Genomic DNA, 26,687 nt, shown 5'->3' on the forward strand with positions numbered 1-26,687 from the left:
CATCTCACCTCATTGAATTCCCCCAATAGCCCTATAAGTTAGGATTTATTTCCCTTTTATAGATGAAGTGGTGGAGGCTCAGAGCATTTAATAACTTTTCAAGCATCCCACACGCCAAACGTGGGGTGGCCAGGGTTTAAAACCAGGCTGCATGGTCCTCTTACATGATTTCCATATGGAGACCATTTTCCCTCTACCTCACAAGGCCGTACAAATAGTGTGGAAGGGATGGCCACCTTTATAGCCAGGGATAGGCATGTCCCACCCCACCTGTCACCACACCCCCACATGGATCAGAGCCAGAGTGAGGAGACAGAGCCAGGACGGGTCACTTGCTGACATTAGCACAAAGAGAAATGATTAACAAATCAATGAGATGAGTTTGCATGGAAGCCATCCACCTAAAGTGATATCAGTGTGCTCCTGGATGGATGAAGGAGTTTCTGAAATCTTAATAACCAACCTCAAGGAAGACAGGCTGTCAGGCTGAAAATTGTAAGATCCCATTGTTCAACCTTTGTTTAAACACCACTGGGCCAGGCAGTAGAGTAGACAAGAAGCTCTATTGCAGCCAACAAAGCTTTTGTTGACTACTAAGGAATTTAAGAAAAGTGAAGTTGGATGAGTCACTAGTACTTGGCCGTATCTATCCAGGAGTGAGACCTATCTGAAAAGCATCACCCCAGACACTACATGTCATCTCTCGTCAGTCCTCACATCACTGCGCCTTTGTGCTACTTGATCACACCTGCCCTCTCGTCTTCCTTTCCTGCCTCTCTATGTTACTCTCTCAGTGTCCTAACCTGGGATCTCTTCTCTGAACACCCCAATTGTTTGTCTGTCTTCCACTTCCTCTAGTGACCAGGACTTTCCAGGAGTGCCTACTGACAAGCCCCAAGCAGCATGTTCAATCATCACCCCATCTCCACCTGATGTCTCTCTAGCACCTGTAACCTCCTCCAAGCTGAAATCACCTTCCCCTCCTACACTTCTGTCTCCTCCTTCAGTGCCTATCTTGGGTAAAGGGACCACCATCCTGGACCTAGAGACCATCACACAGAGTGAAGTAAGTCAGAAAGAGAAAAACAAATATTGTTCAATATCACTTATACGTGTAATCTAGAAGAATGATACAGATGAACCTATCTGCAAAGCAGAAATAGAGACACAGACGTATGGATACTGGGGGCGGGGGAAGGGGGAGTGGGATGAATTGGGAGATTGGGTTGACATATACACTACTGATACTCTGTATAAAATAGACAACAAATGAGAACCTGCTGTACAGCACAGGGAACTCTACTCAATGCTCTGTGGTGACCTAAATGGGAAGGAAATCCCCCAAAGAGGGGATATATGTATATGCATACCTGATTTACTTTGTTGTACAGCGGAAACTAACACAAGATTGTAAAGCAACTACACTCCAATAAAAATAAATAAATAATAAATAAGAGACCACCATCCTTCCGAGCACCTGAAGGCATAGACTCAACCATTCCTTTTATTCACCTCCAGGGTTTCATCAGTAATCATTTTCTAATTGATTTGCTTCCTCAACATCTCATAGATCTAGCATCTCTTTTCCATCTCCGTTTATACAGCCTTGGTGTGGGTCCCATCATCTTGAAGCTTGCTCTATTGAAAGTACCTCCTAATTCGTCTTTTTGCAACTTACCTAACCCTAGCTAGGTGCCATCATTAGTGCTAACTTTCTACAAATCCAATCATGCTTTCACTGTTTAAAAGGCTCCATTGTTCCTGAGTCCACACAGCCCATTAAAATCTGACCTCATCTCTGTTTTATCCTTATCCTTGTTCCCCTCCCTCCTCTGTCTCACTGTCCCTTGTCACTCACAGAAGGCAGTGTCCAGCCTCCGGTTTCTTGGTTGGGGCCCTCATATCCCCTCTCCAGTCAGGGGAGACCCACTCTTCCTTCCACACTGGCTCTGATTCCCTCCAGAGGGAAAGCCTTTCCTGACTTCCTGGAGAACACCCCTCTCCTCTACTATGTGCCCATAGCTCTTTGTTCATCAAGATAAAGAAGACGAGGGATCAAAATAACATGAGCCAACTCTTCCTGGGTGCTTGTGAGCCATGCACTGTGCTCCTTGCTAACTTGGTGCCTTATCTCGGTGAATCCTCACCATAGCCTTCCGAGCCCACCTGCTTTAAAGGCGAAGAAGCCATTATCAGCACGTGTGTTCCGTATCCTCTGTTTTCTTACCTGTCTCCCCATTAGATTGTATATGAGCTCCTGGGGATAGAAACGGTGATGTGTATATTCACAGTGCCTGGCAAAGACCAGACACGTGATGAAAAGCTCATTAACCCCTGAATGGAGGGAGGAAGAGAGGGCGGGGTGATAAAAGGGAAGCGGGAAGGATAGAAGAAAAAACAAAGGAGAAGGAGAACATTCCAGACTCTTATCACAGCCTCAACCTGCAATTCCACAAGAAGATCCTGCTCCCTTTGCTCCAACTTCACACATACCAAGCATCCTCCGGACTTGCAATCTGTCTCCTGAGCACACCTTCCCTGTCACTGGTCCAGGCTCTCCAATAACAAATTAAGAAAGCATCGCTGGACTATACTTGGCCTCCCGTGGGTTTTTAAAGTTTTCTTCTATATTTATTTTATTTATCATTATGTGTTTTTGGCTGCGTTGGGTCTTCATTTGCTGCGCGTGGGCTTTCTCTAGTCGTGGCGAGCGGGGGTTACTCTTCGTTGAGGTGCACAGGCTTCTCATTGTGGTGGTTTCTCGTATTGCAGAGCACAGGCTCTAGGTGCGTGGGCTTCACTAGTTGTGGCATGGTGGGCTTGGTAGTTGTGGCTCACGGGCTCTAGAGCACAGGCTCAGTCGTTGTGGCGCATGGGCTTAGCTGCTCCGCGGCATGTGGGATCTTCCCGGACCAGGGCTCAAACCTGTGTCCCCTGCATTGGCAGGTGGATTCTTAACCACTGTGCCACCAGGGAAGCCCCTCCCGTGGGTTTAATGTGACTTGTGTTCCCCGGATCTGGCTCCTCTGTGTGACCAAATAAAGCCAAGGTTAAGATCATCCAAAGCTGGTTCCAGACCTCGTGCGGCCTCCAGGATGGTGTAAATCAGCCTTGCCCTGTTCTACCATCCCCCAGGCTACGCCTAAACACTTTCTCTGTCTCTCCCCCTACTGTCTCTCAAACCACCTTCACCACAAATAGACAGGCGATGCACCAGACTTGACTTTCCCATTATTTCAGTTTCCCTCCCTTGACAGCTCTTGGGGCCTAAAGTTGATCTCATATTCAGATCTATGCATGTCATGTTGACAGAAGTATCCAGGCTGGCTGGCTCAACAAGCTGAGTCTTTCTTGCATTAAAGCAACAGAGAAGCTGGCTTCTGATTAACAAGGAAATGACTCGATGGGAGAAATTTCCCAGGCTCCCATCCAACAATTCATATAAGGTCAAAAGAGGGTACTGTTCAGAAGGCAACGCCACAATATTGACTTCCTGAGATGATATATCGGAGCAAGAAGAAGGACTTAAAGAAATCAATCTCACTGAGCTTGGCTGCACAGAACTGGTTTTGTTGTGTGATGTAGCCCCCAAAGCTCAGTTACTTCTTTAATGCATGTGAGTCTGTGCCTCATTTTTCATTAAATCTGTCATTTGACAAATGCAGGCTTCCACATGGCCAGCCCCGGGGGTGGCTGGCTGAGAGAAGGCCTGTCTGGAATGGCCATTTTGGGATCCAAGGGAAATTAAAGTATACCATAACAAAGGCCCTGGGCAGCCTGGGGCTGGGGTAGGGACACAGGGTCAGGCTTGGTCATTGTTCCGCATCAGGGGGAGCCTGTTCCAGGGTCTATAACCAGACCAAGAACACAGGGGAATCAGGGCTATTCCAGTCCCTTCCTTTAGCTGATGAGTTTGCTTTTCTCCAAGGAAATGAAAGGGAACAGAAAAAGATTCAGCACATATTAAGCACTTACTGTGTGCCAGCCACTGGGCATTGTACTCTATATATACCATCTCATTTAATTCCTACCGCAGCACTTTGATCAGGACATTCTACTTCATGGATGAGGAAACTGAGGCTCAGAGCTGGTAAAACTTTGCCCAAAGCCACATAGCTAGGAAAAGGTGTTGCTGGAACTTGGGGTCAATTTCCTTTGGCCTGTGTGTTGTGCTCCTGGATAATTTTGGCCAGAGGGACAAGGACTAGTCTTACAAAAGGGTCTCCCAGGCCATTAGATGTCTTCAGGCCCAGAGGAGACCCTGTTACAGAATGAAACTTCCCAGTGAAAGGTGATTCAAATCCTGTAATTCATGCTGCCTGCACAAAATAATCTCACACATTACAAGGCTTCATACATGCATAAAAAATTATTTAAAGTGAACCTATCCATTGATACTTAGATAAATAAGGTGTTTATATACTTGATATTAACCAGGTCAGTCCGTGTGTTTTGTATTTATATCTGAAACAAGGCATGTGTCCAACACGCACATGACAACACAATAATATCTTACATGATACCATGGTTAATAGGAAATGCAGTCCTAGTAAAACAATGAAGATGTGTTTGGTGAAAAAATATTCTATACTACTTTAATTTTTAAGTTTAAGTTTAAAGTAATTTAAAAAATAAATAATTCAGTTCCTCAGTTGTACTAGTCACATTTCAAATGCTCAATAATCATATGTAGCTAGTGGCTGCCACATTGGATACCACGATTTTATATTACTTTAGTTCTACTTTCTTATTAGCCTTCCAAAAATTAGTTCTTTTTGATATTATTAGTTTGACGATAAATGCTTATTTAGACAGCTTCTTATATCCCAAATGTTCTTTTACACCCAGTGTTTTTCATATTGTATTATATTCTTTAGTAGTTGTTTCAATAATGATCTATAAGTAGTAACCTTTTATTCAGACTTTGAAATTTTTCTCTTATATTCTCTCTCTTGAATAATAACTTACCCAGGTTTGGGATTATAAGTTGTCAGTTATTTTTCCTCAGTACTTTGAAGAATAACATTAAAATTTTTATAGTCCCTAATGATGTTGAAAAGAAGTCTTCTGTCATTCTAATTATGAGAAGTTTTTTGCTTTGTTTTTAGTTTAATGACTTTTTTGCTTTTAAGACATTTTGTTGTTACTGGTCTGTCATCTCATTATACTATGACTAGTTATGGAGTTTATCTTGCTCTGTATCAATGCACTTTTTCAATGAATGGAATTGTATCTTTAACTTGGAAACTTCTCATCTACTATTTTTGCAAATATGTTCTCTGCCCACCCTTTCTGGAACTCCTATTAAATACATGTGAATCTTCTCTTTCTTTCTTTTATGTCTCATATTTTCTATCTCTAAACTCTGTGCTATACTCTAGGTGGGTTTCTCAGATCTATCTTCCAGTTTACTAATTCTTTCTTTAGCTCTGTTTAAACTGCTATTTAACTGATCCATTGTGTTTTTCAGTTTAATGACTGTAAATTTAATGACTATATATATTTTTTATCTATGTAGGTTCTGTTTTTTCCTATATACTTTTTAATGTATTGTTTAGTTCTTCCATTATTTTAATCACTTTAAACAAATTTATTTTGTGGTCTCAAATGGTTTTAATATTCCTAATTGTTTGGGCAAAAATCTTATTTTTTGTTGTATCTGCTTTATCTCACAGTGATCCAATTCCTTATGCAGTTTGTAGTTTATTATTGTGAGCTCATATTTACTAGATACTGTTTTTTCCCTGAGATGTCCCATATGCCATAATTTTGGACGTATCTTACAGAAGGATATTTTATTTTGTTGGAGCCCCAGGAATTCTGTCCATCCTTGATGCTTACAGTTTACACATCTGGTGGCTAGTAAAAACCCATAACCTATACCATGTAAGGTATAGGCTTGGGACTTCAGTTTCTACTCAGAGCCCCAGGTGTGTAGCAAGCTCCCCTGCAGTTTCTCTGGGCTAGTGGATAGAATTTCTATTGCTTCTTTTTATAGAGTAGTCCTAGCATGTTCAGGTTCTTTATACAGTTTACTGCCTCAAACATGCCTAATATTTATACTGGGACAGGTTTTGTCCCAGTATAAATATTAGAACCCTCAGTACCTATATCTCGTCCCCCTACCTCTTAGGGTTTCCACTGCATCTGCTCAAGTGACCTCCTTCATTCCTAGAACCTAGGGACTTCTCTCCCTTTTTTCAAGCTTGGCTACATATTTCAGAAAAATTATATCATTTTTAAAAAATTTATTATTTATTTATTTTTGGCTGTGTTGGGTCTTCGTTGCTACGCACGGGCTTTCTCTAGTTGCAGCGAGTGAAGGCTACTCTTCGTTGCAGTGCATGGGCTTCTCATTGCAGTGGCTTCTGTTGTTGTGGAGCATGGGCTCTAGGCGCACAGGCTTCAGTAGTTGTGGCACGTGGGCTCAGCAGTTGTGGCTCACGGGCTCTAAAGTGCAGGCTCAGTAGTTGTGGCGCATGGGCTTAGTTGCTCCATGGCATGTGGGATCTTCTTGGACCAGGGCTCAAACCCGTGTTCCTTGTATTGACAGGCGGATTCTTAACCACTGTGCCACCAGGGAAGCCCAGAAAAATTAAATCTTATAAGCAAATGAGCGTGTTTGTTGTGGGAAGAAAGTATACACCCATGTCTCCACGCAAAGGTTTTTGTCTTGGATGTTCCTCCAGCAACATCTGAATTATACAGTATAAGAAGCAGAGAGAGAAACAGCGTTTATCAAGCCAAGGGGAAAAAGAAGTCTTATTACTATCTTCCCTCAAAATTGAAAAATACTGTTCAAATTCTTTCTTCCAGGGCAAGAATGTCTTTTCAGATCTCTTACAGATGTGGACAGAATTTGTTAACTCTTAGCTGCTCTTACTGACAAAACCATTAAGGCACTCCTGTGCCTGCCCTGCCCTCTCCAAAAGACCTTATTTTAAGAGCAGGGCAGCTCAGCAGGAACCACGGAGAGCAATTCCGTCCTTAAACTCAGAAGCCCTCGTACATATCACTCTAACACTTGGTTTTTCTTATTCCTAAGGCCAAAGAAATGACAGCTTGAAGAAAGAGAGAGTGGTATGAGAATAAGTTCCAAAAAGCAATTGATTCATGTGGAACTCTCAGGAATGCTTTTGTTTGTTCCTTTAGGACTGTAGGGAGGTGGGTAGATAGTCTGGCTGGTCGGCAGGGGCAGAAATTAGTTATACATCCTGTATAAGCTGAGTCCAAACACACACACCAGCTGCTTTCTCCCCTCTGATCCAGGGACATAGCTGTACTCTAAGTTGCCTCTTTCCGTGTTACCTCCAAGTGCATTAAGGTAAAAGAATATGGAAAAATCCATTTTCTCCTTTAGGGAACAGAGCTTGATCAAAACCTTTATCACAGTTTTGTGTACTTATCCATACTTACCTGTCAGGATCCTTTGACTTCAAGCAACAGAATTGATTCTAATTTAAAAGGAATTTTTTTGCAGGAATACTAGGAAGCTTGCTTTCCTTGTGTCAGTCTTCATACTCCCAGGCAAGAGAGTCTAAATGGCATCACTTGGGTCACATGTCTATCCCTTGGTGATGGTGGGGGTGGGGAAGGAGATGGGGTATCATTACTGACAGAATCAACCATTCCACAACGAAAGGGGAAGAGATACAGGAAGACAAAAATCAACAAACCTCCAAGGCCTTATGGGAACCAGATACAGCTACTGGGGCTGGAGCTTTTACATTCATACTGAGACAAGATAATGGACTTAAATTACTTAGCACAGGACCTGGAATATAGCAGGTACTCAAAAATATATTTTAGTTCCCTTCTTTCTTAGAACTTTACTTTAAAAAATACACCTTGGGCTTCCTTGGTGGCTCAGTGTTTAAGAATCCACCTGCCAATGCAGGGGACACAGGTTCGAGCCCTGGTCTGGGAAGATCCTACATGCCGCGGAGCAACTGAGCCCATGCACCACAACTACTGAGCCTGTGCTCTAGAGCCTTGTGAGCCACAACTATTGAAGCCCGCACGCCTAGAGCCTGTGCTCCACAACAAGAGAGGCCACCACAGTGAGAAGCCCACACACCGCACCGCAATGAAGAGTAGTCCCAGCTCGCCGCAACTAGAGAAAGCCCACGCGCAGCAACGAAGGCCCAATGCAGCCAAAAAAAAAAAATAATTAAATTAATTAATTAATTAATTAAAATAAAAAATACACCTTCGCAACACCTCTAATCTTTTCTAATGTAATGTGATTATTTATCTATCACTTAGTTATTGAACAACTGAGTTTCAGGTGTTGTGCTTGGTGCCATGACCAGCTATGTCCTGGAGTGAGATGTGGCCCCTGGGAGTAAAGAATTTGGATTGGAAGAATGTGAGGGGTGGAAAGGACCTTAGAAACCATCAAATCAGAATTTCTCCTTTTCAAATGGGCAAAAATGAGGCCCAGAAGTGATAAATGACTTGCCTATGGTCAAAAGGACAATTAGTGATGTAGTCAAGGGTGGGACCCAGGCTTCTTAACTCAGTGAGATACCCTAAGTAAAGCACCCAGCGCTGGACCTGATGTATAAGATGTTTCAGGGCTTGAGAGCTTCCTCTTATCTTCCAAACTCTAAGATAAGAGCCCATAGGGACCAAATAATAAATAAATGAGTAAAGTAAATAAATGAGGCAAGCGTTAGAAAACCTTCACAGTGAAAGAAAGATGGTTAAGGACAAGTGACCCTCGGCTCAGTGGTGGGACTGAGGCAGACTAGACTTCCCACAACCTAACCGAATCCAGGACTGGCCTCTACCAGCCCCAACTGGATGCTGCCATGCTGTGATGCAAGCCCAGTGATGCAAGATCTCTAATTCAAGAGAAGCTCATATTTGGGTATTTATATGAATTCTCCATGTTTTAAAATGTTGATTCAAATTACTTTCTATTGTAGCTTCACAAAACATAGTTTGGGTTCACTCTAACCTCGGGGGCTACCTAATTTACCTTCCAGGAGTTTCTATAGCCTGAAACTCTGTGGAAAGAATTCAAGGGATCTGTGAACTTGGTTGGGAAAAAAAATTATATCTTTTTTTTTTTTTTTTTTTTTTTTTTTGCAGTACGCGGGCCTCTCACCGTTGTGGCCTCTCCTGCTGCGGAGCACAGGCTCCGGACGCGCAGGCTCAGCGGCCATGGCTCACGGGCCCAGCCGCTCTGCGGCATGTGGGATCTTCCCGCACCGGGGCACGAACCCGTGTCCCCTGCATCGGCAGGCGGACTCTCAACCGCTGCGCCACCAGGGAAGCCCCAAAAATTATATCTTTATTTTCACTTACCTCCAGCTTAAATTTAGCATTTAATTCCATTTTAAATGTAGGTTACAAGTCTCATTATCAATACCTGTAACTTTTGTCCCCAGTAGAAATCACAGATACTTTTATAAGGCAAATCAGTTGTCATAGATATTTAGAAATATAATTTACACTCCCACTACTTTGAAATTAAGGTGGATATTAAACTCTCCCCTGGATCTCAATCTTCCTGCCTGCAAAGGCCACAGCCGATCAATGATTGAGCACGCCTGCACCTGGTAGAAGTTCAGCCACAAAATGATGAGGTTGTGCGATTTGGTCACTCCCAGGGGATGACCTAGTCACCTATGTGGCTTTCCATCATTCCCTCTATCTGCAATTGCTGGTTGATTAATATGAGAAAGACGTGAGTCAAAGATTATCCCAGGGTAAAACGTTCAATTCAAGCTAAGCCACAACCAGTTCATTATGTCTTTCAAAAATAAAACTTAACTTTAACTTTCCTGAATTTTAAACACATTTCCTCGTTATTTAATGGGTTAATAAAGAAGCACAAAATGACTATATCTCATATTCTTCATATCATTTTTAGTATTTCTATAATTATATATTAATACATTTGGTTAACTCTGTAGTCCTTTGTATTTTATTTTATGCATTTAAAAACTTGATTCCACTATCTAAAATATGACACAAATGAGCTTATCTATGAAACAGAAACAGACTCACAGACATAGAGCAGGCTGGCGGTTGCCAAGAGGGAAGGGGAGTTGGGGAGGGATGGATTGGGAGTTTGGGATTAGTAGACGTAAACTATTATATATAAGATGGATAAACAACAAGGTCCTCCTGTATAGCACAGGGAAATATAGTCAATATCCTGTGATAAACCCATAATGGAAAAGAATATAAAAAAGAATGTACACATATGCATAACTGAATCACTTCGCTGCACAGCAGAAACTAACGCAACATTGTAAATCAACTATACGTCAAGAAAAACAAAATTTTTAAATAAAAAAATTTTTAAAAACCCCGACCATGCTACTATGCCCTGGAAAGCTAAAGTGAAAAAACAAAAACAAACAAAAAACAAAAGACTTGATTCCACTAAATGCCATGTGGTAACCTGGATGGGATCCAGGAACAGAAAAACGATTAGTGGAAAACTGATGAAATCTGAGTAAAATCTGGAGTTTAGTTCATAGTAATGTAGCATTGTTAATTTCTTAGTTTGATATCTATACCATGGCTATGTAAGTTGTTAACAGTAGGGGAATCTGGGAAGGGCATACATGAATTCTTTTACTACCTTTGCAACACTTCTGTAAATCCAAAATTATTTCAAAATAAAAAGTTTAGAAAATACTCTCACATTTCAAAAAAAAAAAAGTCCATAGCCTCATGAGACTGCTGTAGGAGTCCAAAATGCAGAAAAAATTAAGAATCTGTGCAAGTTAAGACAGGTTTTCTTAGAGCCAGGGCTATATTGATGGGAATTTGGGCTAAGCTAGAGGGTGGACACCGGTTCAAGTCCAGCAGGATCTCAGAGGAAAGAAAAGGATCTGACTGCATTCAGGGAACTTCTGGGATCTTAACCAGGCATCCTAGATTCCCTTCAATCAAAGCAGAGCCTCATTTCCAACCAGTCTCCAGAATACTTCTCAAATTTCAGCTATGATGAGATACTGGCTCCCTCTCACTTCCATGTCTCTGATTCTCTGACTTCTTTTCTGGATCAAATCATATTTTTCCAAGATTCAGTTTACTCACTACCCTAGGAAGCTGTCCTTGATCTCCTACTATCATATCCCTGCCTGCATCCAAGCTGGGACGCATGATTCCACACGCGTGGGGGTTCCTCGGGGATTCCACAGAGCCCAGGGCTTCCACCCATGTGGCACTTTCATGCCCTAGTGTGTTCATCTCTTCCTTTGTCATCCCCCTCACTAGGCTGTGGGCTCCTCCATGGCAGAACTGTATCCTGCTCATCTCTGTATTCCACAAACAGACTCCCTGAGATGAAGTAGGTACCCATTTGTTGAAGGAGTGGGACAGGCAAAGACTCCGTGTGGAGAAATTAAGAAACGATGTCTTTAAGGGCAATAACAGGCATGTAAAGGCTTCCTGAGACCTTGAACTCTTGTGCTACTCAAGTCCAGGCCTGGGAGCTCCTGAACTCCTTCAGAGGACCCCAACAATATTAGGGACCATGTTATCAACCTTAGCAGGACCCCTGAGCCCCAGAATCAGCATTCAGATCCAGATGTGTTTCCTGAACGAAGAATCTCCTGGCTTCACAACTCCTGGAGCTTAGGAAGTAGGATGGGGTTTTTCTCTCCTTGCCCGACCCAGAGGAATGAGAGGGAAACTCTTGTTCCAGAAATAAGCTCCAGAGACCTCTATCTCCAGCCCAGCTGTCCCCCACACCCACGTCAGCCCCACAAGGTTTCCATGCCTGGCTGGTCTCTGTGCCCACTGACTCCAAAACATGTCCCCTCTGTAACATCTGAGACCCTCCTGAAAGGGGGAAGCTTCGTGGCAAAGAAAACAGGCTTTGCAGTCCATAGAACACGGGTTTAAAATCTGGCTCCATCCCTTGGCAACTCTGTGAAAGGGAAAGCTGCTTGCTCTCTCTCTGTCTCAGCTTCTGAATCTAGGGTAGGAGTGGACATAGGACCATGTGACCGTACATGAGCTACTGCACGTGAAGTGTTTGGCATGACCACAGAGAGCGGCTGTAACAAATATAAAAGGCATCCTTTGCTAGTAAGAAGAACAACGTCTAACAAGGAAGATAGACAAATTAAGAAAACAAAACTATCAATGTGCAGTGAACTGTGTGGTCTACTAGAAATACATAGAAAGAAGTCCCAGGAGCCATGGTAACCCAGAGTTAGTGACGTCTGACCTGTAATTTCAGAGATGGGCCAGGAAGGTGTCAGTGGTGGTGGTGGAGGGGGAGGGTACATATTGACAATCCTAGAGATGAGACAAAAGCAAGGCCTTTCTAGGGAATTACAAATAGTTCAACAGGGTCAAGAGAGGGCCTGAGCAGTGGGTGCTGCCTGAAACATGAAGCCAGAATGTTCAGCTCAGCCTCCCCTAATCCCCTGGCATTTGCTAGGGCCTCAGATGGGGCTCTTGCCTCAAAGCCCTGATGACACTGCAGTTCTACCTCGGGTTGAATTTGCCAGACTCTTGTGCAATTTCTTTTCTGGATTTTATAGCAGATCATCATCAGAGGGGTCTTCTTCCTCTGTGTCTCTCAGATGCTGTTCCCCATCCTTTATTTTGCAAGGTTTTTTTTGGTAGAACCCATTTCCATCCATGTGGCACTCTCATGCCCTAGTGCGTTCATCTCTCCCCTTGTCATCCCCTTCACTAGGCCGTGGGATCCTCTAGGGCAGAACTGTAACCTGCTCATCTCTGTATCCCAGGAACAGACAGTGTCCCTGAGATGAAGTAGGTACCCGTTTGTTGAAGGAGTGGGACAGGCAAGATATGATCGTTAGCAAAGAAGATGGTTGTAAGCAAACAAGGTGGGAAGACTGCCCTTGATCTGACTTTCTGTCTCCTTTTGAAATAGCCAAATGCCTTCCTTAGATTACAGTTGAAGATAAATGGACATGTGCAGATCCCAGCATAGTTCCCAGATTCCAGACAACGTCTATCTACTGGAACTCTAGTGAAACTTCTACCCTGGATGCCATTTCTCTAATATCGCGGACTCGGGGAACTTTGAAATTCCTGTTCCTAGCATACACTGACTGCTTTCAGAGGTTTCCCACTCTTTCAGGAATTGCACTTCCTGGGATATGATGTGTCACTTCCTTTCCTACTTACCACAGGGTTCTTTTCTGGAAGTTTGCTGTCAATAAAGCAGAAGTAGCGGGCAGCCCATGAGGAAACAAGAGCCGGAACACTTCATATATCACGCGGGCCGTGGGCAGTTTTCTAGGTGGCACAATCCTTGGTCACTGGATCAAGAGAAAGATACAGGAGGCAGCGGGGTACCATCTTCCCATGAGCCTTCAGGTGGCCTTGGCATCATGCCGCATAGCCCAGGACTTCCATGGGAATCCTGGTGGGGGTCCCTTGACCCAGCTCCACCGACTTAGCGATTAGTAGAGTTCCACCCAGATTCAGACACAGGTATGTCTGTCAGCCCTAGGCGTAGGGGGAGTGAATCTCTATTTTCGATGTACCTTCACAGGTATAATGGGGGCTATGGAGAAGCTGTGATGAAGGTTGCTGGGCAGACATTGTTATAGACCTAAAGCCACCAGTGGTCTGTTACTAACAAACCTGAGGACATTTTCTGGCCCCCTCCTCTTGGATTCTCTGTGTTTCAGACACTGTCGGCTGTTTCCTCCATGGGGCAAGACTCTGCTCCCACCTCTACTCCAGCTCTGCCTCTGCATACTGCTGCAGAAACATCTGCAATTCTCTGGACCCGTGGCTCCCACTCTTCTGAGACTTTCCACACTTCCTTCTTTTTGGCCATTCCTCTGCCCCTTGCCTATCTAGAAGACTCTCTCATTGTTAAATACCCTTGACTGAGGTTAAGTTTCCTCAGCTCTCCCACAACATGAGCCAAAACAGAACTAAGTTGACTCATGGACACAGAGGTATATTTCTTGCACACATGAGTTTGCAGTAGAAGATGTATTGCCTCTCTACGCCCCTCTTGGTCTAGACTGGGATACTTAACAGAGGGATCCATGTCTTATTCACCTTTATCTCTCTAGCGTCTCTTACGGAATTACACTTATATAAGTGCTCAATGAATGTGTACTGAATAACAGTTTTAAATTAAAAAATGATTCTCAATTATCTTAGCATATTAAACTGACATTCTTGACTGGCCATCTGACTTCGCCATCCGGTGAGGAGGTCCTCAAAGGCAAACACTATGTTATTGCCTCTGGATTCCATTCCCGACATTTAACTCAAGGCTGGGAGCATAGAAGACAGACACTCAGAGATGATGGCCGATCAAAGGAATGGATGAAGAAGTACATGAAAGAGTATGCTGGTGGGAAAGAGAAAAAGGAAAGCTGCCTCTTTCTGAAACTTCCTAGCTGATTTCCTCATCCATAAAATAAAGATAATATCTATTGCACGGAAATGTTTTGACGACAAAGTTAAAGGCAACAGCATTTGCAAAAAGACTTTGCAATTCAAAGCATGCAGGAGGCATCTTAAAAATGTGCAAAACAAACAATCAAAAATCTTACTCATTGATTACCTACAGGTATGCCATTTGAAATATTCATTTTTTCCCCCAGATCCAAAACAAGAATAATAGTCCCTGTCTCTGTGGAATGAGATCTGCTTGGAATTCCTTATAGGTGCATAGATTACAATTGCAATTTTGGTTAAAAAAGAAATAAAACAGAAGAAATTCCCTAAAGAATAATGCTATATTTTTTTTTTAAAAAAAGGAATCCAAAGTCAACCCCTAAAATGTTTATTTAAAAATTGAAAATTGTGAGCCCTATCGCAAATACATTACCGTTAGATTACCTGACATTATGATTCATAAAATATCACCAGGCTGCTCAAGTATATATTATAAATCGTCTTCCAGGCACCTGGTTGGACAGTGTCTCTGACAGCTGTTCCCACAGCCAGGAGTGTCGTCAGAGTTGGTGGGCACCTCACCTTGGGAGCTATGACTCATACAGACCCCCTGGGAAATTCAGTCATTAGAAGCAGTGCAGTAAGGCTACAAAATGGCAGAGCAAGGGGTCCCCTTGGAGGCTTTCTCCATGCTTGCCAGCAGGGGTGAAGTGCATTCTATGGCATCTGAGGTCACATGGCCTCCCAACCTGCATGCTTCCTTTTCTCCACTGTAGCCTCCGGGGGAGGGGGGGATGGATTACTTTGCTCAGGAGGCAGAATCAGCAGATGTTACTGATATGGGACTGGAATTCTGCACTGTGGCTACCACACAAGGCTTTTTTTTTTTTTTTAAAGCCGAAGCAGCATCAGTAAAGGTTTTAGCAATAAGCCTGCCGTTGCCATTTTAATAGATTCAGTGTTGGGTCATATGCAAGATCTGCTATTTAAGATGTGCATTTACAGGCCACCATTGAAAGTAGCTGCCTTTAAAATTCCTTGGGCTTCAGACTTTCTGCACGGGGCAAGACTCTGTCACCAGAGTTGCAGCTTTTATCAGCATCTGTCTTCCCTGGTCTGCTGGAGACCCTGACCTCCTATTGCAGACATCTCTACTAGGGCATGGGATATGACATTTGCCCCCTGTTTTTTCTCTGATAGCAAATGAGAGATCAAGAACACTGGGCATTGGCAAATGAGAGCGAAACAATCTAAAAAGAAATAGAATTTAAAAATCTCCTCTGTGAACGCTCTGCCCCTAAGAGTATGCTCCAATCACATGACCTTGCCTTTGACCCATCAGTTTTACTCTCCAGGGGCTACTCATGTGGAGTCTTGAGCTTCTCCGAGAGGCTAGGGCACGTTAGGATCAGGAACCACAGCTCCACCTGAGAGGAGGACATAGCCTTAAACTTGTGGCCAAAGGTTTAGCCCCTGAGGAGAGCCCTGGACATCCTATGTCCATCAGGTCAGAGCCTCTCCCTGGCCCTCACCTTCTTTTCTGAGTCCAACGCAAATGATACCTCCATTCCCTTGCCTGGCGTCCCCAGCTGATAACTGTTAGGCTGGGTGGGAACCAGGATGCTGAGCCCTGACCTCAGAACTTCCAGCTGCTGGGTGCTGCTCTGAATGGTCCATTCACCCGGAAACAAGATGTCCATGATGACACAGCACCTTCTGTCCTTACGCCCCACCCACCGGAGTACCCCTACCACACACACACACACACACACAGAGAGAAATGGCCGTGCCAGCCAGGGATAGGTCAAAATCAACCCCAAATCATTATCTAATAAACCTTGATTTCTCTCCAAGGGCCGCTTACAGCCCGGACGATGCTCCCAGGCTACAGTCCTGCAGAATCCGAACTCATCTTCCCTTTCCATTAGCCTTGGGGGCTGAGGTATCCACTTGCCTAGGCAAGTCTCCCCCAACCCCTCATGAGCCAGGCCCTGTCCCCAGCACCCATTCTGAAGAAACACAGTTCCGGAAGTGGATGGGTTCACTGTCTGCTCCAGCAGACACAGAGGTGGGTCCTTCCTGAGAGGAGAGTTAAGTGCTCCCTCTGCTATAGGCACTATGTCAGCACACCCACACGACTGGGTTTCCCACGAGGTCTACTAAGCAGATGGGCAAGGCAGAGACGTAAAAAAAATGGAGAAAACAATTTTTTAAAGAATATGGATATTTCCAAAAAGGAACTTTGAATTATCATAAAAGGAAAAATCAGAATTTTGGGGGACTTTCTCTCACAGCTTTTATGGTTCTGTGGTGTTTTAATTTGAATTATGTATGAGACCAAGGTGTCAACATAGATCTTCATGCTAAGGCCTCTGAGGGTCAAGTCCATCTCTTCCTTGGGGGTTCAGGAAAAGCTCCCCAACAATCGCTTTCTGGAGCCATTTAGACAAAGAAGGGAGATCCTCTTCTGCTTTATACCATGTTTCACTGCCGTCTTGTTTAACAGAAAAATAAACCTGTTGGGTACGGGTTTGCATGTCTCTGGGTACAGTTAAGGACAATGGGTAATATATTGTCTCAACAAATATGGAACCACATTTCACAGTACCCTGGGGAGGGGCCGTTTGCTGCTGCCAGCGGCTGGCTCTATATCTTCGAGAGAACCATATTCCAAGCGCTGCAAACATGATACCTCAGCAGAAAAGGGTGGTATTGTATGAGCATCTGAATGGGAGCTGTAGGAAGAGAAGCTTGAGATAGCGGGGTGGGGGGCGGCACATAAGCTTTATATAATTACTGCCCCTGAATCCAATCTTGAGATCTGCATCACATCCTGAGATTCTAAAGGGGACCACACCTCTGAGATGGATAAAATGTTAGAAATGCTCACTTTCTCTGGCCTGCTCTCTTGCCACTAGCTGTGCCCTTGAGATGAGTTTGAGATAGGCTGGGACCTGGGACCCTTTGCTGGGATCTGGGACCTTTTGCTGCAGTGCTGCAGTGCTGCAGTGCTGCAGTGCTGCAGTGCTTGCACATGGACACCCCTCTCGGCGAGCAACAAAATACAAAGAAATTGTACGGGACTAAAAGTAACTGACTGCATGCGCAGTTGGGGCAAATTCTGGACAAAAGATACAAAGAGATCAAAAAAACCAAAAAAACAAAATGCTACTGCCACTTCTGAAGAGCCCGGAGCAAAAACTGGGTGTCGGGAGCAAAAGCAGGGTATTGTGCATGTCCCCTGCACAAAACACACCTAAGGGGTCGCAGAACACCTAAGCCACCCCCTGGCCCGACTCCTGGACACACACCTACCCTCACCCCATATAAAAAACAAGCTTGCCCCTCCTCAGGGAGCGAGCAATCAAGGGAACCTGTTGTTTGCTCTCACTCCTCCCTGCTGCAAAAGGGGTCCCAGTAAAGCCTTGCCTGAATTTCTTGTCTGGCCTCTGGTCAATTTCTACTGATTGGGGAAGGCAAGAATCCTGGTCGTTAACAGGTTTAAAAGAGCCCCTTTATCCCTAACTCCCCTACACAGTATCTTGTACCATGCCGAACCTTCAGATGGGTTGTTTCCATTTGTAGAACTTTCCTCTCTCTGCACTCCCCTTCCCTCCATTGTCTGTAGTAGTTCACCCTGTAGGCCTCCCTATTAGATAGCAAGCTTCAGAGGGTGGACACCACATCTCACCCCTTTCTGGTCACCCATCTCCCACCAGGGGTTGGGCTGAGCACATGGTGAAGAATGGGTGCTTACTAAAAGCTTGTTGAATTGAACTGAGAGGCATAAATCACAATTCAGATTCCTGAAGATTCAGTTCCCGAGTTTAAATACATCAGAACGATTTTCTTCACCTTAACACAAGTTAGCAATTTCCCCAGCTTGAATCTGCCGTAGTGAACTCCTCCAGCAGAAGTGAAGCAAGACTATAAACTGTGCCCGAGTTTGGGAGCTTTTTAAGGAAATGGGAAGTGACACATTTGTTGGCAATACTCACGAGTGGGAGCCCAGTTCTGGTCTGAGTAGACGAACAGAGATTCCTCCAGCTGTTACAACTTTCAACTGGGTCAACCTGTGGGAAATAGCCACATCCTCTTAGCTCAGTAAAATCACCGTCCGTTTCTCTATGTATCAATACAATGCAAAAGACCAGATTTCAGAAGGTGAAAGCCCGGCATCTGAAAGACCAATGGCTATCTGTCTGCTCGGAGGTCCTCGGCTTGGTGACACCATGGAGTTGCAGAGCAGTTACAAGTATCATTGGCTGAGTTCCTCCTAAGTGCCAGCATGCAGACCACACAGGTAACTTAGGACAAGGTCCCTGAGCTCCAGGGGTTCAAAGTCTATCTGGAGACAGACGTGAGGAATGTTGCGTGGTCGTTACTGCATATAGAGTTAGCAACAGGGACAAGCGTGGTGAAGTGGCACGAGGCCTGGCCAGGGTTGGGATGCCAACCACAAAGACTTCCCAGCCCCCTGAGCTGCATGTTGAGAGACAGGAAAGGATTACATGGATGAAGGAACAGTCAAGGGATGAATGAAGATCACTGAGGCCTCCTGCAGGAGGGGATTATATGTAGTTCAGAACCGCTGAAGTATGCATGAGGAGGGGAGAGGCTGGAGAGGTCTGCCTGGGATGGGACAGGGTAGGGGGACCGCGCTAAAGAACATGAGCAGATGTTTCAGCCCAGAAGCAGCAAAGAGTCGCGGAGGGCTCTTGGGTGTAACTGGGGACTTGCTCTGTGTCACAGAAAGATCATGGAGACACAGGTCTGGAAAATAAATTTGAGAAAGGTAAGTCTGGAGGCAGGAACACCACTTAGGAAGCCACCAGGTGAGAGGCAAAGGAGAAAGAATCGAAACCTATTAATCAGATTAAATTAGTGAAGCCAGTGATTAAAATAGACACAGACAGGAGAGGAAAGCAGAAGTAAAGGATGCTCGTTCCAGGTCTCTGGTAACTGGGAGGAGGACAATTCCTGGGAATGGCTGAAGGAAAGCACTGAAGAACAAGGAGGCTGGTTTCCAACGTGTCTACTTTGAGGTTCCTGCAGAATATTATACGGGAGAAATCTACACAGTTAGATGTATGGAGCAAATCACAGGAGAAGAAGGCTGGGCTGGAATTAAAGTTTTTCACAAAATATTATTGCCTGTGCCTTACAAAGGGAGACTGAGTAAATGAGTTTGGGAATACTGTATTCTGTATCCTAGACTATACCCCCATCTTGGAGACCCTCAAGGCACTGTAGCATATTAAGTTTCCAAGATATCCTGCAACAAAGACATCTTCTTTATTTCATGTTGCCCAAGCTTATTTGTCTGTGGAATGCCTTTTCCAATGAGGAAATGTCAACCAGATGTTGACAATGAGGGCCACAGCTGGGGACGGCCGGTCATAGATGACGGGTAAAGCCACAAGAGTGCAGATTGGTCCGTGTGTCTGTGTGTCTGTGTGTTGGTGAGGTGAGAGTTAAGGACAGAATCCCAGCAATATTCACTCGCAACATCTATTTAAGCCACCTGAGTCTACCCTTACACTATGGTGCTGACGGCCACGAAAGGAGAGCTGTGGCCTTTTCTGCCTCATCTTGCCTATTGACTTTGTGTACCTGCCTCACTTGCCTATTGACTTTGTGTAACAGGCAATATGCATTGATTCAACAATCACTTAGTGACTAGCACTGTGGCTAGAGAGACAAAGGAATCACTGGCTCATGACCTTGGGGTTGTACAGTCTCACCTACCTACCAGTCCTGTCTCTTCTCATCTGCCCTACTGTACTTCAGACTGTCTTCTAAGGACCTAGAAGACTTAGGCTTACTTCACTGGTCTTTTCCCTCTGCTGGCCATCTTGATTAAGACTACCTTCTCTGATTTGTAGCCCCAGAATCCAAGTCTGTGAGCAGCCCTTCCTAGACTTTGGAGGACTTTTAGAGAGATCACAAAATGTACTGATGTTGAGTAGGGAAGGGAAACTTGCAAACTTCCAAAAAAAAAAAAATAGTACTATGAGAGGTAAGAAATAAACCAGAAGAGTTCATATAAGTCAAAATAGAAAAGCATTTCTAGGAGATTGATCAACGGCATTCAATGTCCAGTGAGGTCCAGAAGGCAGCTGGGGACCTGGCAAGCAGACACCATTAAGGACTTTCGCGAGAAGGATTTTGGAGATGGACTCAAACACTGAATTCAAGTGGTTCAGAAAACGGATGGGGTGAGGAGAAGGACACAGGTGTCAACTTCTCTTTTGAGAAGTATCATTCTGAAATAAAGTGTAAAAGAAGGCCATGGATAAAGGGAAGAGGGCTAAGGGAGACTTTCCAGATGAGAGAGGGTGAAACAATTTGATGTAGAGGAAGAGTCAGGAGAGAGGGAAAGTTGAAAATACAGAGGGTCACAGCAATCCCACTCCTGGGCATATACCCAGAGAAAACCATAATTCAAAAAGATACATGCAACCCAATGTTCACTGCAGCACTATTTACAATAGCCAGGACGTGGAAGCAACCTAAATGCCCATCAACAGGAGAATGGATAAGGAAGATGTGGTACATATATACAATAAAATGTCAGCCATAAAAAATAACGAAATTGTGCAATTTGTGGAGACGTGGATGGACCTAGAGACTGTCATACAGAGTGAAGTCAGAAAGAGGAAAACAAATAACGTATAATATCGTTTATATGTCGAATCTAGAAAAACTATATAGATGAACTTATTTGTAAAGTACAAATAGAGACACAGATGTAGAGAACAAATGTATGGATACCAAAGGGGGCAAAGGGGTGGGATGAATTGGGAGACTGGGATTGACATACATACACTACTATGTATAAAATAGATAACTAATGAGAACCTGCTGTATAGCACAGGGAACTCTACTCAAGGCTCTGTGGTGACCTAAATGGGAAGGAAATCCAAAAAAGAGGGGATATATGTATACATAGAGCTGATTCACTTTGCTGTACAGCAGAAACTAACACAACGTTGTAAAGCAACTATACTCCAATAAAAATTATTTAAAAAAAAGAAAATACCGAGGGTCAGAGAGCTACTTCAAGGAGTGAGATCTCTGAGAAGCTGGGAGGGATAGAACCCAGCGCTCAGGAGAAACTTGAATGGGAGGAAGGGCACCAGGACTGGAAGGAGGGAGGAGAGACTAGCATATTAGTTTCCCAGGACTGTTATAACAAAGTACCACAAACTGGGTGGCTTAAAACAACAGACGTTTATTACCTTGCAATTCCGGAGTCTAGAAATCCAAAGTCAAGGGGTCAGCAGGGCCTTACTCTCTCACGTTTGTAGGGGAGAATCTGTTCCAGGCCTGTCCCTTATAGCTGCTGGAGTCACTGGCAATCCCAGGCTTTCTACGTCTTGCAGCTGCGTTGCCCCAACCTCTATTTCCATTGTCACTTGGCACTGTCCCCTGTGTGTGTCTGTCCAAGTTTCCCCTTTTCATAAGGACACCCAAATCATACTGGGTTGAGAAGGTGATTGTTAGCAAAGAAGGTGGTGGTTTGTTTTTAAAAGCTTCCTCAAGGTAATTAGAAAGAAATGTTTGGAAATGAATTGCCATCAGGTACCTACTATGGGTCAGGCACTGTGCATTTGCATAAAGTAGCTCATGCCTAGTGCCCAGAAATTCCATCCATCGTTAACTTTAACGTTCCTGGAAGAGAGCTTTGGTTCCGGAAAAAGCGCCAGATTGGTCTATGGATCAGTGATTCACTCAATTTACACCTAATGAGACTCATATAACTAATTCTGCCACTCTGTTGCTCAGAAAATTGCACTGTTTCCCCCTTTAAAGTTACAAAATAAAGTCCAAGTTCCTCATCTGATTCTCAAGGCCCCCAAGACCTGTGTAACATTATTTCCTGCTATTTTCCTTTGCATACCCCACACTAGAATACGCCCCTGCATTGCATCTTCCCCCTCGCTCACACTCGGAGGGAAGAGTGTATCGGGTCTCACACTCTTCCCTCCGTCAAGCACACCTGCCTCACTACCATCACTGCTGTCACCCTGACTGCTTCAAGATCCACTACATACGCCAACTCCTTTAGGGACTTTTTCCTGACCCTTTACAACCGGAAGTAACATCTCTCCTCTCACCTGCACACATTTATCTGCATCCCCTATGACTTGATCATGATCAACCTATCACTGGTTCTGCACAAGAGTCACCTTTCCTCCAGTTGTGGGGCATATAAGGGCTAGTTCAGCATTTGATGCCTGCTCCCCAAAGCACCTTGCAGTGTCTGGCACACAGTAAGAGCTCAGTGGGTATTTGCCAAATGGATAAAAAAATTAAAGACACTGTTCTTGATTGATAGGAAAAGATCAAAAAATAATATTGAGAGGCCTGGCCTAGGGAATCTTTCACGATAAGCAAGCCCAGATCATGGAGAGGCCCTGTAAACTTACCTGCAGCAATGTAAAGACAGTGCTGGAAGGATAGAGTGTAAAGGGGGGTTAAAGTTAGGCTCTTTGGTCACAAGCAACAGAAACCAACTCTAGCTGGTATAAACAAAAGAGGGAATTTATTGGAAGGATGCCTGCATACTCATAGAATTGTCTGGAAGACTGACCATATAGGACAAAAAGCACTTGACTGTTGGGGGCCACCAGTCTGGAATTCATAAAGTCCTAACTATTTTTGTGTCCCTCCATTCAAGAAACAAAGTTCCAGGACAGAGTACAAACAGCCTCAACATAGGTCCCATGCTCAACGCTTGGCTATATCAGGGGTGTGAGACAAAATAGACAGCATCATTAACATTATGAGTATTCTGAGTATGTTCTCAGAGCCGTATACTGTGTTGGCCGCCATCATGACAGCACTACAGCCGAGTGCTCTTTCAGGGGGATTTGGACACTCTGAGTGCTCTGCATCTTCTAAACTCACCCAGCTATCCCTACTGCAATTGTCAGGACCTCGTTCTTTTCTCTTTTTTTATTTTTAAACTTTTTAAATTTTATTTTATTTATTTATTTTTGGCTGCGTTGGGTCTTTGTTGCCATGCACGGGATTTCTCTAGTTGCGGTGAGCAGGGGCTACTCTTCGTTGCAGTGCATGGGCTTCTCATTGCAGTGGCTTCTCTTGTTGTGGAGCATGGGCTCTAGGCGCACAGGCTCAGTAGTTGTGGCTCGCAGGCTCTAGAGTGCAGGCTCAGTAGGTCTAGCGCACAGGCTTAGTTGTTCCGTGGCATGTGGGATCTTCCCGGACCAGGGCTCGAACCCATGTCCCCTGCATCGGCAGGCGAATTCTTAACCACTGCGCCACCAGGGAAGCCCAGGACCTCATTCTTTTCTGATTAATGCTTCAACTTACACATGATCCCTGGTGAGGCTGTATATTCAACTGACCTTGTCATTAAAAAATCCATGGGATCCAACTCTGAGTTTGATCTTCAGTTATTTCAGTTCTAAAATTACAAGAATTAAGAGATTGTTTTGGAACTTTCACAAAACATCCCTGAGTTTCATTGTATTCCTTGATGTTAGAATCTAGGAATTTGAACTGCTGGTTATCATGCTTGAAGTTATTGAATGCTATTGGAGACACCTACCTTTGCCTACCATATCAGACAGTGTTCCTGGTCAAAAACAGTAGAAACTACCTGCAACATACTTAACACACCTATAAAGAAGATATTAAGGAACTCACAGAATTAAATGGAAGGCTGGACAACCAGACTTTGAGGCAGGATGAAAACCATACCAGGAACAACTCAACCTTCAGGAATGGGCTACTGGAATCTACTTCCCATCATTGTGCTCGAGATCCAACAGCCCAGGAAAAGGAACACGGTGGGCAGAGTGTAGCTGAGTGCCATCTATTGGCTGAACCAAGGCAGTGAGAGAACCTCACAGAAGATGTAACCTGCAGGGCTCCTCCTGCGTGGGCTGTTGGAGAGAGTAAATCTGGCTTCCTTTTTCCAGGGTTGGTCTGAAATATGGGGTCGTCACAGCCCCAGGGTAGCCTTATCAACTGTTGGTGGGAGTTGGTGGATGAATAGCCCACCTCCCTCACCCCTTGGGAGACAATTCTGAGATGTGTCCTTTGCCATCCCCCAGAGGTCCCTAGTAGGACTGAGCCCAAGATGCCCATGGTGGTGACCTGCTCAGGGCCACACTTCCCTTCCCTGTCTCACTTCCCTAACCTCCTACCACCGTTTCTGAGATCACCTCCCACATAAGCTAACTGCACCCCATCCTTGTCTCAGTTAGGGTTAGGGTTAGGGTTAGGGTTAGGGTTAGGATTCTGGAAGATCCCAACCTAAGACACCCATACTGCTTCTCATCCAGCTTACCCCAACCCCATGGGTCTCCACTCTCAAGTGAGAACTAAATAGGGAAATTTTATAAAGGTGAGCTTCTCAAAAATCAGAAGAGACCACAAATTATATGATTCCATTCATATGAAATGTCCCCAGTAGACAAGTCCATACAGACAAAAGTAAATTCGGGGTTTCCAGGGAATAGGGAGTTACTGCTTAAGGGGTTCAGAGTTTCTGTTTGGGGTGATGAAAAAGTTCTGGAAGTAGTGATGATGACTGTACACATCGCGAATGTAATTAAAGCTATGGAACTGTACACTTTAAAACAGTTAAAATGGTAAATCTTATATGTATTTTACCACAATAAAAAAATAGTAAGAAAATCAGGTGGTAGATTTTTACATTTCAAGTATAAGAGAGACTATACATTTACTGTTGTCTTTTTTTTTTTTTTTTTGCCTAAGACAACACCCATAATAACCCTCACAATTCCTGCCATCTGCCGTCTGGGTTCCCCTTTTGAGTTCCCCTGTCTTCGGGCTCACTTTGCTGCAGTGGTGATCACATACAATGTTTGCTGGGCTTGTGGACACCCACGGTGAACCTCAGGACTTAAGCTGGTCTGCCTGCACTGTTCTCAGGGCCGGTCATACGCAGCTGGGTCCGCAGAAGCCTGTGGTCCACAAACAGATGGGAGTTTCCTCTCAATTTACCCCCTGTGAACTCCTTCCACACCACTTAGCAGTCTCCTCTCACAACCAGACCCTGAGGGTCAGTTTGGAGGTTGATGACACCCATATGGACGATGCTTGAACTGAACGTGGGTGCAGCTGTTGGGGGCTACTAGGACCAGATGTTCGGCTAATGATCTTCTCGGGCTCAAGAGGAGCTCCTCTGAAGCGGTGTTCATAGGAGACTGCCTGCTGAGAAACTACTGGTCTGTCTTAGAAAACCACTGTCTTTCAGTGAGCCTTAAATAGCCTGAGTTTCAAGGACTTAAGGAGAGAGAGAGAGGCGAAGGTTTGGAAAAGCAGAGGTCACCCACTGGTAGGTGTGTGCCTTGCAGCTATGTTTTGCTCAGTCCTCCCTGAATTTTTAAAACTCAGTTTCCATGATTTACTAATTGCTCACCCAGTCGCCACCTCCTACATCTCACACCTGGCTTGCTTTCTCGTCTTCACTTCACCTGCCTGGCCAGAGCATGCATTCATGTTTGTTCTTCCCAGTTTTAGGACTCTGAGGCATGACGGTGATATCGACCAGGGTTCTCGGCCTTCCCCAGTCAATAGAAATTGACTAGAGGCCAGACAAGAAATTCAGGCAAGGCTTTATTGCGGCCCCTCTGCGGCAGCGGTGGGGAACGAGAACAAACAACAGGTTCCCTTGCTTGCCCGCTCCCTGAAGGGGGGTGAGCCTGTTCCTTATATGGGGTGATGGTAGGGGGGCTTAGGTGTTCTGCCCACCCCTTAGGTGGTGTTGTGTGCAGGGGGCATGCGCAGTACCCTGCTTTTGCTCCCAACACCCAGTTTTTGCTCTGGGCTCTTCAGAAGTGGCAGTGGGGTTTTTGTGTGCGTGTGTGTGTCTCTGTATCTTTTGTCCAGAATTTGCCCCAACTGCGCATGCACGCAGTTATTTTTAGTCCCTTATAGTTTCTTTGTATTTTGTTGCTCGCCGAGAGGTGTGTCCAGGTGCCAGCACTGCAGCACTGCAGCGAAAAGTCCCAGGTCCCAGTCGGTCTCAACAGGATTCAATGACTCCTCCTGAGCTGCTGTTCCTGGGTGAACGTTGAAGAGTGGCTCATAGGCAGAATAATCATGTCTTGTCTTTGTTTCTCTAAAATGGAGGAAATCTGTTTTCAGCTCCCCTTCAAAGAACACAATGATTCTTTTTAGCGAAAGGAGTTTTGAAGCTCTCACCCGATCATGCAAAGAATACAGCCACATCAGAGATCCTATAGGCCCACGGGGCAGTCAGATAAGGGATCCTGAGTTCTGAGATCTCAGCCACGACTGTCACCAGCCACCTG

General features: G+C 44.6%; 1 protein-coding gene across 7 annotated transcripts in view; it reads right to left on the reverse strand.

The window, feature by feature from the left end:
* The window catches only part of MTHFS (methenyltetrahydrofolate synthetase), a 287,753-nt gene that overhangs the window by 47,115 nt on the left and 213,951 nt on the right, over nt 1-26,687 (reverse strand). For 4 of the 7 annotated variants that reach the window (XR_016391960.1, XR_016391959.1, XR_016391961.1 and 1 more), the window contains one exon: nt 13,135-18,446. Coding sequence is in view for 1 of the 7 variants with exons in the window: in XM_089906682.1 (XP_089762808.1) it covers nt 26,661-26,684 (24 nt within the window). In the remaining 6 variants the exon portion in view is untranslated. Of the gene's footprint in view, nt 1-13,134; nt 18,447-19,833; nt 26,685-26,687 lie in introns of those variants that run through there. The other 3 variants (XR_016391963.1, XR_016391965.1, XM_089906682.1) reach the window with 3 other exon arrangements.

The sequence above is a fragment of the Delphinapterus leucas genome, chromosome 2 (genome assembly GCF_059928025.1).
Source record: "Delphinapterus leucas isolate spDelLeu-1000000601 "Yukka" chromosome 2, BTC_Dleu_Yukka2, whole genome shotgun sequence".
Taxonomy (NCBI): domain Eukaryota; kingdom Metazoa; phylum Chordata; class Mammalia; order Artiodactyla; family Monodontidae; genus Delphinapterus; species Delphinapterus leucas.